Source organism: Apus apus, chromosome 5 (assembly GCF_020740795.1).
Source record: "Apus apus isolate bApuApu2 chromosome 5, bApuApu2.pri.cur, whole genome shotgun sequence".
Lineage (NCBI taxonomy): Eukaryota > Metazoa > Chordata > Aves > Apodiformes > Apodidae > Apus > Apus apus.
The window spans coordinates 34,353,503-34,367,052 of record NC_067286.1 but is presented as its reverse complement, the minus strand read 5'-3'; the positions used below and the strand labels follow the sequence as shown (position 1 = coordinate 34,367,052).

Genomic DNA, 13,550 nt, shown 5'->3' with positions numbered 1-13,550 from the left:
CCATCACTTGTATGTATTACTTTTATTTTAAGTTCTATATTGCATTAGTAAAAAGATTTTTAAACTTTACATGCATGGAAAGGGGAAGTTCTTTTCCAATTATTAGAAATTAGAGACTCTTGCTGTCTGCTCCACAACATTTCATGAAGGGATATGACTAGGACTACATACTTAAGCTGGAGACTCTGGAAGGAAACAAGCCTTTTCTCCCCCTACTTGAATTCCTACAGTAGCTAAGGGCAGTGTTGTATGCACTTCCAAGAGAAGGTTTGACAATGCCCTTTGGGATTTCAGACCTAACAGCTTCTGAATTTTGGAAATGCAGCTCCTGTCCCCCCATGCAGTTTTTTAACCAATATATTTACCATCCTAATGAGGTGGAATGTTCCATATTATGAAAGGAAAGCAATATTCTTTATAGATTGTATTTGTTAAAAAAAAAAAAAATTAAAAAAATTGAGGCTGTTCTATATATATTGTTCATATTTGTCTCATGGTGGACCTTGCTTTCCACCTGCTTGTCTCCACTTGTGTGAATACGTAGTGGATTAAATACTGCAGTTCATATTTACTCTTGGATTTTTTTAATGTACAGATCTCTCTATATACTCTTGCTTTGTTCCATGGTAAAATACATAACAAGTAATGCTGAATTTGTAGTTTCTTTTTAGGCAAAAAGTGTGGAGTTAAAGATGAGGAAAGGAAACTTACTTTGAAATGAACTGCTGAAACAAGGGGAAACTTGGTTTTGTATTTAAAATGTTATGTTTTTTCAGTAATCTCAGAAAATAAAGTAGAAAAGTGTAAATTTCATCCTATCTCTAAAGAATTGTTTGCAAGGGCCAGTAATTTAATATTAGCAGAAGTTGTCTTTTGGATTTTCTCCTGGCGAGTCTGCAGCAAATACGAAATTATAGTTGGACAGTACTCCAAATCTTGGCTAGATCTGCAAGCCTGCTGTGTTGAGATGATCTGATCCAATTAAATTATTTTTATCCTTACTAGCTGCTTCTTGGCCAGAGTCAGTGCTTATGAAGCACAGATCTGCATCAGCATATTATTTGTTACTAGTTTGTATATGAATACTCATTGCAAAACAAAACATTTCTGAAATGCTCTCCAGGGATGATAGCATTCCTTCTCTACTGCAGTTCATTAAGAGAGTATGGTCTAAATTTTATCCTTCATATTAAGTGACCAAAAGGCATGGTCTTTTTTCAGCACCAGACTTGAAGTTGTCTTTAGTTTGACTGATCTCTTAAGTTCTTAGAGATAATTTCTCTTATCTCTTGTTCTGGTTTGACTTGGGCATCCTAATCTAAATGTGGATGGACTTTGATGTCTGTAATACTTTTTTTTTATAATAAGAATTTTTTAATACATAATTTGGAACCTAGAAATTGTTTTTTTATTTTTTAATAAGTTATTTTCTTTTATAAAAAAGGGCATTTTGTAGCAAAACATAGATGTCAGTTTTCTGCCTAAATCCAGTTATGTATTGTTAAGAGCACAAAGTTCATCAGACATTCAGATGAAAATACACCACCACCATCAAAAGCAAGTAACACAAGGTAAATTGGTTCATTATGGATGCTGATGTAAAAGAAAAAGGGGATAGTTGAAGAGCAAGGCTGGTTGCTTTGAGCAGTGCTCTGGGAGTTAGATCCATTACCATCTGGAATTGCAGAAGAAAATGTTTCTGTGAAAGTGGCTGCTACAGAGCTGAAGAGGAAATTCTGCTTGTTTTCCTGGAAAACAGATCTAATTTGACAAGATGGAAAATAAGTTAATTTATTAGTTATTCAAACTAGGTAGTATTTGGAATTATGATCTTGGAGGTTTTTGTTTGTGTGTTTCAGAAAATTAGCAAGGCTGTACCCTGGTTCTACAGTTGACTCTGAAGAAAAGAGATTGCTCAACACTAATATGTCTGTATCACTAGCCTTCCAGTAAGCCATGAGGCTTACTATAAAATTTAATATATAAGAGGCAATAATGCAGCACTGAAATGTTATTTCAAATAAAAGATATTTTCAGTATTTTGTTTCTTTTCCTAGGTATCTCAACTATATTAATTTGTCTTCTCATTTGCTGCTTTGAAATCCTGTATAGAAGCATCAGAGGACAGGTGGAGCCCTAGGAATTTGGCTGCTCCTGTAGAAGTAATTATAACCTATGTAGAATCATAGAATGGTTTGGATTGGAAGGGACCATAAAGATCATCTAGTTCCAACCCTACTGCATGGGCAGGGACACCTCCCATTAGATCAGGTTGCTCAGAGCCCCATCCAACTTGCCTTTGAAAACTTCCAGGGATGGGGCTTCCAAAACTTCCCTGGGCAACCTGTTTCAGTGTCTCACCACCCTCACACTAAAGAATTTCCTCCTAATCTCTCACCTTAATCTCCACTCATTCAGTTTTTATCCATTACCCTTTGTCCTCTCACTAGAAAAAGGCCCTCCCCAGCTTTCCTGCAAGCCCCCTTCAGATCTTGGAAGGCTGCTACGAGGTCCCACTGAAGCCTTCTGTTCTCCAGGCTGAACAACCCCAGCTCTCTCAGCATGTCTTCGTAGGAGAGGTCCTCCAGCCCTCAGATCATCTTTGTGTTCCTACTCTGGACTTGCTCCAACAGCTCCAAGACCTTCTTGTGTTGGGGGCTCCAGAACTGGACACAGTACTATAGGTGGGGTCTCACAAGAGCCGAGTAGATGGGGAGAATCACCTCTCTGGTCCTGCTGGCCATGTCTCTTTTGATGCATCCCTGGACACAGTTGGCTTTCTGTGCCTCAAGCGCACATTGCCAGCTCATGTTGAACGTCTTGTCCACCATCACCTCTAAGTCCTTCTCCTTCAGACTGCTTTCCATCCATTCTCCACCCAGCCTATATTTGTGCTTGGTATTGCCCCGACCCATGTGCAGAACCTTCCACTTGGCCTTGTTGAACTTAATGCAGTTTTCACAAGCCCACTTCTCAAGCCTGTCACGGTCCCTCTGGACGGCATCCCTTCCCTCCAGGGTGTCGGCCTCACCACACACTTCGGTGTCGATGTCAACCTTGCTGGGGGTGCACTCAATGCTACTGTCTGTGTCACCGACAAAGATGTTAAATAGCACCGTTCTGACTCCTGACCCTTGGAGAACACTACTTACCACACCACTCATGTCCATCTGGACATCAAGCCATTGGTCACCACTTTTTGAGTGCGACCATCCAGCCAGTTCCTTACCCAAAGAGTGGTCCATCCATCAAATTCATATCATTCCAGTTTCAAAACCAGGACGTCATGTGGGGCAGTGTCAAAAGGTCCAGATAGATGACATCGGTTGCTTTTCCTTTGTCGACCAATGCTGTGACCCCATTGTAGAAGGCCACCAAATTAGTCAGGCAGATTTTGCCTTTGGTGAAGCTGTGTTGGCTGTCACCAATCACCCCTTTGTTCTCCTCGTGCCTTAGCAGATCCTCCTGAAGGCTCTGCTCCATGATCTTGCAGGCACAGAGGTGAGACTGGTCTGTAGTTCCCTGGGTCTTCCTTTTTTCCCTTCCTGAAAATGGGAGTTACGTTTCCCCTTTTCCAGTCAGTGGGAATTTCTCCAGGCTGCCAAGACTTTTCAAATATATGGCAGTATCCATGCTGTTAGTATCAGCAGATACGAGCATTCTCTCTTGCAATGCAAATGCATGTTCATGACTTCTGTCCCCTCTCCAAGTACACAGTACTGTCTTTTTCAGCACTTTCAGAAACCATGATGTTTCAGTTTTCTCTCAATGGCAACTTGCAATAGATGCTCCAGCCATGATTTGAGGATCTGTTTCGTTTTGCCAGGAAGTTGTGGCAATGGAATTGTAGCAAGGAAATAATGAGTGGCAGATAAGTGGTTTTAGTGTTTAAGAGGGAAACTATGTTAAGCAGAAGAAATGTGGCAGCAGCCATGTGAAGATGTAAATCCACTTCTTGTGGGGAAGGAGAAGGATCTTCTGGTAATAAGGCTTGAATTTATTTGAATGGTACTACTGAAATAATACTCTTTGTCACAGTTGTATTTTTTTTATACTGTAATCCAGTGTATATCCAACTTGTTTAGTTATGGGACTGAATTTCTTAGTATTTGTAGAAAGTCCTAAATTATCTGAATGGTTGGAAGGACAGGAGAGGAGTGTCAGACTAAACTAAAGAAGAAGGGCAAAATCCAAGGATACTAAAGAACGAATAAAATGGACAAGAGTCCGAAGTGTGAAGAGGGGGATAACGGTCTTAATTCAGTGGATATAACAGCATAATGGTACAGTAGGTACAGTAGTCATAGTGGGAATAGCCTAAAAATGCAAACATTGGTATGTCAGTGGGAGAGAACTCAAACCAGAAATCCAGTTAAATGCTGCTCTGTTTTGCTTTAGTTTTTTTCACATATCTTTTCTCTAAATTCAGTGCTACCATTATGACCATGTAAATCTGTCAGGTAATAATAGTTACGTGGAAAGCCATTAAGGGGCCATATGTATCCAACTTATTTATAGCCTGCCAAGTTGTTTTTTTTAATAAATCAGCTTGAAATACCTTAGCTTTTCATATGCATGTAGCCTATGTAAATATATAATCTTAATTTCATTCCTTTGTTCACTTTCTAATGGTTACCTGTGCATGTTGAAGGTTGCCATAATTGGATGATGCACCTTTTGGGAAGGCATTTTGGTACATATATCCTGGCTTCTATGAAATTATGCATATTTAACAGTATTTAAGTTCTTTACTATATTGTGATTAATTTTCTGTAGTTCATTAATTTTGTAAATCTATATTACTATTTATTTTACTATCATTTTTCTACAGTTTTAATGTTCAGTCAGTGAGTAGTCAGGGTGAACATTATGTATAAAACACTGGAGATCAAGGCTCACTTTACTGTTGTCACACAGATGTTGTGCTGGGCAGACAAGTCCAAAATACAGTGTTATGGCAAAGATACTGGAAGCACAGATATGGATAAGGCAGACTCATAATCTCTTTATGTAGTACTGCATTAATCTACTTGTTTTGTTACCAGTGCTTCAACTGGTTGGTTTAGAGGTAACTTTTATGTTGTGCTGCACACTGTCTGTTTACATCTGAACAAACAATTTAGTCATTCTGTGTCTCAGTTTTCCCTTTTGAAAATGAGAGTAAGTCTTCCTTAAATTAGTATTTTTGAGGTGTGTAAATTGCAAGGACAAGGGCCATTTATGTATAAAGAGAATATTTATGTTTAATGTACGTATGATGTGATATAGCTGTTAAATTCACATACAGGAAATCTGGCAGAAGAGCGAGACTTTAGACATTGTTGAATCTTTGAATATATCTGTGTTATGCCTTACTAGGTAAATTCATGACAGGAAAAGTGTTAATTATTCATAATGCTTTGCTGTACCATAAAACTCAAGTTTATTGAGACTATAATTTGTTCAAGTTGCATGTAGTAGGAAAATATATTAGGAGTAATTAATTGTATTCAGGATGTGATGAGGTAGATATATCCACAGAGGACAATTGAAAACAGTAGCAGTGTGGTATTGATTGCCTTTCAGAGGAAAAAAAATAAAAATCTTGTCCCATTTCTAAATGTTAACAATTCAGAGAGAAAAATTCCCACTTGGGAAGAATGCTTTCCAGGTTGCTTCATTGCCAGGTGTTTGACATTGAGTGGAGCCTTAGATGAATGAAGCTTATGGCAGTTTTTGGAAATGACCGGCTCCAGGGAATCTTGGCTTCCTGCTGTGAAAGTTTCTATTTTCAAAGCACATCAGTTTCAGTGGGAATGTTCCAGTGGTCCCATATGCTACTTCTGACAGAGGGGGAATTTAACCTGAATGTGAGACAGCTACTGAAGAGGTTCCCTTGCTGCTAACAAAATGAATTTCAATATGTTGCCAGTGAACAAGCCACATGTTCCCAACTGCTGATGGAATTTAACTCCATCAATTATTAATGGAAATTTTGCTTTGTTTTCCTTTTTGCCTGTTGCCTTTTAACTCAGCTACCTGCTCCTGACAGAACTTTGTGGGTTCTGAAGCTGAAAAAGGAAACACCCAAACAATATACTCGTTTGCTTTGAAACTCTTGCTGTATTTTCCTCCCCTCCCTTGTACGCTCTCTCCTTGACCTAGCAGCAGGAAGCCTTTGTCTGAGGTGTTCATCTGGAACAACTTTTCCACACTTGTTTTCATGTTCTGTTAGATTACAGGGCAGCAGGCCTACCTTTGAAGCTCCCTTCTCCTTTGTTTCTTTGCAGTGCACTCCAGTAATTAACTTTGTCCTTCTTTTATTTGTTCCAGTCAATCGCAGTCCACTCTGCTGAGCATCTTCTCCCAGGAGTACCAGGTTAGAAGTTTTCTCCTTTGTGAGGGTTGACAGGTGCCTAATTGAATGATGAATGTCCCTTTATTTCTTTGTAATTGAACTGCCAGCTTTCTGATTGGTTTGGAGGATGTTCCCTTTTCCACATCAAGCACCGCCTGAGTCTCGGTGGATGGCTGCCAAGCCTACCCATCCATCTGTCTAATAACATCTAGCCTTTGCTTATTTGGTGGACCTGTAATAAATTATGCTAAACCATTATTATTCTGACAATAATAATTTCCCTGCGTTGCGTGGTTCCATGTGCTAAATGTTTGCTGACTTGCACTGTCAGTGCTGCTTTCCATTGCTGACAGAGATGATGATAAATGACCATTGCTGGAGTGGCAGAAGGCAAGAGAGGCAGAAAATGGAGTCATTTATCATGAGATGACAGGTGTCAGTCAAGTGGCAAGTCTCTATGGAATTACTTTTTGTAGTTTTTCAAATAAGTTGTTTTTAAGCAATGTTCTTGCTGGTTAAAAATGCCAATTGAATTGTAAAACTAGAGTGCACCAGACTTAGGTGGAATTGAATTGAGGGAAAATTAATACAAAGGTTGAAGGAGAGAACAAGTTTTTCTTTGCCCTCTGCAGCCTTCAGTAAACTTATTTAGATTCAATTATTGTGACCTTATTGGCTTTTACATATATGGTACATTGCAGTACAGTCTGAAGACGTTCAATTCAATAGGTAGATTGAATGTCATTTCTGTACAGAATCTAAAAACATAGTTCAGTTTATATATCAAAGTGTAGCCAAGGAACATGTGTTTGGGCAGTCATGACGGCTGTGTTTTGATCTATGACACATTTGTAAGACTCTTTTTCATTTTTTCTAGAAACAAATCAAAAGAACACATGCCAAGCATCACACTGCTGAAGCTATTGAAACTTACTACCAAAGGTATGACCTCCCCACCCTGCTTAAGAGTATCATTGTAGCTACTAATTGTTACAGCAATTATGAATGAATTAGCTTATGAAGGTAATTTCCTATAAAAATGAATTAAAAATTTGAGATGAGGAATACAGAACCATTCAGCAAAAAATGTTATTCAATGAAAATTCAGAAATTTTTCAGCTTTTGGTCACTGTAATTAAGAAAGGGGGTTTACTTCCTTGGCTCTAAGTCACGATAAGCAAATATTTTTTTACAGTGCATGTGATAGCGTTTATCATATATTGCCTGTCATTTGTAATTACCATTTATTTGTCAAGACTAATATTGATTATTATTTTCTTAAAGCAAGGGAGCTTATTCTGTTACAGTTGCTTCTACTTTTAAAACAACATTTGTGTTACATTAAAAATGTTACATATTATATTCATGTGTTGCCTATTAAAGGACTAATTTTTAGATCACTCCTGTTTTATCAGCAGAAATGTCAGAAATAATTGTTAAGGGAGAATGAAAACCTCTATGTCATTCTGTGTTGTTTTTACAATTGTTTGCATCTTCAGCTAATAAATTGTATTCACTACACCTTATAGTTTGTCTGTTACTTCTGTAGCCTTTACTAAAAATATTGAAATGACATAATTGGGGCATCCTGATAACTGGTAAAGATACCCAATTAAAATATTACTCTGTAGACTGACATATCTGAGGAGCTTGCATGGCAAGTGAGTTCGTATTTGTGAGTACAGATATCTGATATTTATGCTTTATATTAATCTGTATGAATCAGAAAAATAAACAAAAAGCCTTCATTTGTAAACAATTAACTGTACTACCACAGTGTTATATATTTAAAACCTAAGCACAGCCTGAGTACATCAGGCACTGGTTTAGAATGTCTAGTGTGAATTGTGCTGTGTGGGGGTTTGATTTTCTATTTTTAGTAGTTATATTGTTCTGTAAAAATTTGTAGTGGATCACATTGCACTTTTTCTAGTGTTGACTCTTGTTTAGGAAGAATATTGACTTCACATTTTCTTGTGTTAATAGCTGTGTGCATACAATACGATTTTTAGTGACTTTTCACTAGCACAGTTTCAGTGAAGTGCCCTAAAGTAATTGTAACTGCTGTGTAAATAACCATTTTCTTAGGACACATGTAAATAATTTAAATCACGTTTATGTTGGTTGTGTTACTAGATCTGACAACTTAAACTTGAAACATGGGACCGAATTTCACTTTATGCAAAGGAGCAGTTGTATTGGTGTCAGTAAGGTTGTAGGTGTGATTAAGTTTGGCTCACATACGGTAGGAGGATTTGGTCTCCTGTACTGTCTGAAGTATGATAGCAGTACATAACTAATGCATTATGTATGAAACTGTATGGTGGTGGTAGGGAAAATCGTTCTTTATGCTGTTTCTGGGTATATCATATTGCAAATGTATTAACATGGCTGAATAAAATGCACGTTTTAAAATCAGAGATGTTCTGGTTAATAGTTAGAAAACTAATCTCAATCCTGTTTTAGTAGATACACTGTGTAGTATGTTTCATAAGCTACAGGGGCAGACTACTTGACTCAGAAGCCAGCTTGAAATGCTCCAAGTGTCAATATGACAAACATGTCTTCTCCTGTACTCTTTTGTAACATCCATCTTACCACTGTGAAGCCCAGTCTGTGTGGTTTGCTCCTTCCTGTTCCCACCCACATAAAAGCAAATAATTGTGCTTCTATTGCTTTCCTAGTTCAGAAACTACCAGGTTTTGAAGGTAGTAATTTCTGGTGGTCCCTGTTGGGAGCAAGTAGAAGTGCAGTTGACTGGAGTAGATTCTGCTGCTCTGATGAGACTTACTGGTCTTAAATTTAGGCAAACGTGAAGGCAGATTACAAGGATAAGCAAGCTTTTCAGAACAGTATTGCCATCAACATATGTGATCTGTTAGTCCATAATGGAATTGCCAGTAGCATTAGAAATACATAACATAAAATTACTCCATTGTCAGCTGTAGCTCTGCTATTCGATCAACTAGATGCTTGTTTCAGAGCACTGATCTCAAGTAAATCTTCCTGGTTAGGTATTTTGTTTATGATCTCTCCTTTTTTTCTTCTGTTACAAATTTTCAGTGTTTAACTGTACATGAGGCATCTTGTGGGTTTTTATGTAGAATTGAAATAGTTTACAACAAAAAGCTTTTATAAATTCTGTTATTCATTAAGACCCAGAATAACTTTCAAAGAAAAAGCCCTCTAATCCTCTGTGAAGAGGTTTATGTAAAGGTGTTACACCCGTTCCACAGGAGGGTAAAATGATAAAGAATTTTAATATCTGTAACTAATGAGCAGAAGAGTGACTTCTGATAGATAGATAATGATAGCACTGGAAAGGCTGTGGCCTTGTAATGACGTCAGTAATGATGTGCTATGCAAATACAGATAGGATAAATGAGCAGGTTCAGATGTTGGTAACTGTTCTTATCCACATGGCTGCAAAGCACAAAGTGGCTTCCAATAATACAGCTTATTCTCATCAACCCCTGAGAACAGGTTTAGCCATGATTGAAATGTAAACGTCAAAGAGAGAAAGTAGCAGAGGTGAGGAAGGCAATGTTGTGTGATGCAATGGTCAGAAGCATCACTGTGTATCCATATTGGTCTTGTGCCCCTAACCTGAAATGTTAAACCTTTGCCACTGATAGTGTAATGACTTTCTACCACCTTTAATTAGATCCTAAATATTTATTTTTTAAATTCTCTTTAGAATATTAATTTTGTTGTCAGACTCTGATTTCACTAAAGAAAGCCTTAAACTACTCCCCAGTTGAAAAAATCTGAATTAAATTTGAGAATTTATGGTTTTGTGCTTAGTAGTGATTTGAGTAAGATTTAGTGTGCCATCATAGTTGAAGGTCATGTGGAACCCAAAATCTTTAGTATGAATAATAGAGGTTTATTTTTCTGTGATGCATCTTTGAGTAATATAGATATAATTTATTTGTATGGTGTTAAGCCAACTTATTTTTAATTTCTTGATTTTTATTTTTTTTTAACCATTGACTTAATTGAGAGTGATGTATCTTGCAGATGAATAGAAGACAACCCTGGAGAGCTAGTGACTGTTTAAAATACTTTTATCTTAAAAGATTTCAGATTAACTACTGTGTACCAGGGTATTTTCCCCCAAGTGAGAGAGATTCACAAGTGATACTGACATGTATAAACTGGCCTTTCTTTCCACTGTAGAGTTAACTGGCTTTGTCTTGTCTAGGTACCTGAATGGGGTGATGAAGAATGCAGCTGCCCCTGTATTACTGGAGCTGGCCAATGAGGTAATCATCTTTACTTTTTTCTTTTAATCTTGCAGTGTAAAACCTAAGGGGCATATCTATAGTGACTTCACTGAGAAACGTAATTAACCTAAAAAAATGGTTTCAAGGCACATTAGACATTTAAAATGGTTCCCCAGTCTGTTAGTGCTTACAATAATTAGACAAAAAGCCCCATTTATTAATAAATCACTTAATGTAATTAGTCTCTTAACTTCAAGGCGAATGTCTAAGAAACTCTGAATTTGTATTCTGCTGGAAATTTTAGACAGACCATAGATCTTTAATGCACAAACTTAGTAAAAATTTCCACATTGATTAAATGGAGTTGCATCAGTTTTACTTATATTTTATTCCTTGTTTTTAATAACAAAACCCAGGTAAGATATTTTTTTAATTATAGGAAGAATTAAACCAGTTAATTTTCCTTACTCCATTTTCTTCTGCTCATACGTATTAGAGTATGGCTAATGAAAGCTCCTTAATATAAAGCAATTAAGCAGAATAAATTCCTCAGTATAGACATTTCCTAAAAAAGCTGGTGTATGAAAAGTTCGGTATGGTTGCCATTGAAGTCTTGACAAATGTATTGATGCTGTTTATTAACTAGAATATGAATCTGCCTTGGGAGGGAAGGTGTTATTTGCATCGAAAACTGCTATCTAAAGCACCACCTTAAAGAAGATTTTTAAAGTTTGAAAGAGTGACAGTGAGCCTTTAAAAAAAAAATAATGAAATATCTATCCCTTAAACTCCAAAATGTTTATTTACAATAATAATAACAATACAATAGCTGATACTCCTTGAAACTTCTTATGCAACCCTCAAAGGGATATAATTAAATGTATGCTGGTCTGTGTTGCATTTTGATAGAAAATGTAAGAGGGAGGCAGAAAATGAGTGCATTAAAAATGATATGGCACTATGAACATTAAGTGTTGCAACAGCAGAAGTTCTACATGTTACATTAGTAAGAAAGAATGGTTTCTCTCTCACGTGCGTTGCTGCATCCCCCAAATGAGCGATTATCAATTACTAGAAGGTTTTAATGGTCTGTGAAGTGTCTACATACCCTGATCGTACAGTTAGCATAGAATAAAGGATTTATTTCGCGTTAGTGGTAATGTGTAGTATCTTACCATTTCTGGAAAAGACAAGGCTTAAACTACTGAGAATAGAATGTACTTTAAATAAGTACAATCTTTTTAAGAATTTAGGTAAACAACCTGATACATGATATATTGCACCTATATTGTATGGCAACTGTCATAAAAATATTTCAAGCACAAAGTAATATATCTGTTACTGGTTCTCTGTATATTTTTTCCCATTGATTTAGAGATGATGCATATAATTTCTGACTCTAGTGAGCATATCTTTGTTTATGTGATACTAATGCATTTTTGCAATTCAGATCAAATATATATGCAGTTCAGAAATAAATAAAATTAAATCTGAGGGAAAGGGAAGATATACAAAGAACTTATCTGCTTCTGACTTCATAGTAGCAGGCATATAAGAAAGGCAATGCATTTTGTGACTGCTGCCTAATGCATTAGGGAAATGTGGCAATAACCAGCACCAGATTACTGCTTCCAAACAATCAAGCTGCCATTTTTATATGATAGTTAATATTTAAATGACATACCCTTGCATCTGCTGACAATTGATGTAATGGTAATACTTTATGAGTCAATATATATTTAATCAGTGGAAACTGTAAAAATTGATGAGAAATATATAACATAGGTACATTACAGTGTGTAGCAGCCCTGTTAAATAGAAAAAGCTCCATATTATTATCTTTTGGGTTTGTTTGGGGGTTTTTCTTGAGTGTTTTGGAAACTACTTTTAATTTTATTTTTTTAAATTTTATTTGCCAGTTTCTTCATATTGTATATGTAGTGCAAAAGAACTAAAATAAATTTCCTTTTTTATTAGATAGCAATAATAAAATTATTCACTATTCTCTTCATACAAATATTTTCAAGTGAGATTTGAAGCACTATGAATTTTACTTACACGCTAAATTCTGACACGAAGCATGATGGTCCTATTTCAAAGAAAGATGGACACATGATTAATATGAAAATTAGGAAGATGCAAGTACCTGAACTAATAAGGTAGTCCTTATTCAGGCTGGACTACCTTCAGTAATTTCACCATTTTTCATGTGTCAGCTCTGATGTGGGTTACTGAAAATAAGCAGCTCTGTGGAACACATTCCTCTATACTTGGGGAATTTAAGGGCATCCAGGTACATACATATTTGGAAAAAATATGTGCACAGGTGAAGTCACCTTTTTTGTCTAGTTACTGAATCAAAATTGTTTTTTATTAATATTGAACTTGAAAATTCTTCAAGAAAAACTCACTGTTACAGTGTGTGGCTAAGGTTTACCATCTCGTAGTTGAAATTCTGATTCACAAAAGAAATATTATGATGGTATCTAAAAAGCTATTGTAATTTCAGATAGAACTACACCATACATTTTCCATAAATATAAAAACTATTTAAATTAAGAAATAGCTTTGTTAAAAAGGAAAATATAAACTCAATAGATGAACAAGCTGAACATGATACTAAGGATACCTGGTGTCACTTGATGGGTGCCACATACAGTGAGTATTCACAGGAAAGGATCACCACTTCTCTTCCTTGGTTGGTTACCTTACAAAAGGGATTTTACTGTCATCTTTTGAAAGAGTGGTTCAAATGCATAATGTACAAACCTAATAACCAGTAGCATATGTTATGTACTTTATTCAGTTTTCCACTGGATACTGTGTGTTGCTGCTACATGTTAAGTCAAATAGTTGAGCTTAATAATTGGGAATAGCTACTGTTTCATCTATTTTTGCTCTTTTTAATCTACGAGGAGATTAAAATGTGCAAATGTTCATCAAAATGCATTTACCTCCTAAAATTAGCTTTTTGTTTTTGTTGACAT

General features: G+C 36.3%; 1 protein-coding gene across 3 annotated transcripts in view; it reads left to right on the top strand.

Moving 5' to 3' along the window:
• CDIN1 (CDAN1 interacting nuclease 1) overlaps positions 1-13,550 on the top strand; it is a 125,070-nt gene that overhangs the window by 19,807 nt on the left and 91,713 nt on the right. For all 3 annotated transcript variants that reach the window (XM_051621680.1, XM_051621679.1, XM_051621678.1), the window contains exons 2-4: positions 6,313-6,358; positions 7,215-7,279; positions 10,542-10,602. In XM_051621680.1, coding sequence (XP_051477640.1) covers positions 6,313-6,358; positions 7,215-7,279; positions 10,542-10,602 — 172 coding nt within the window. The remainder of the gene's footprint in view (positions 1-6,312; positions 6,359-7,214; positions 7,280-10,541; positions 10,603-13,550) is intronic.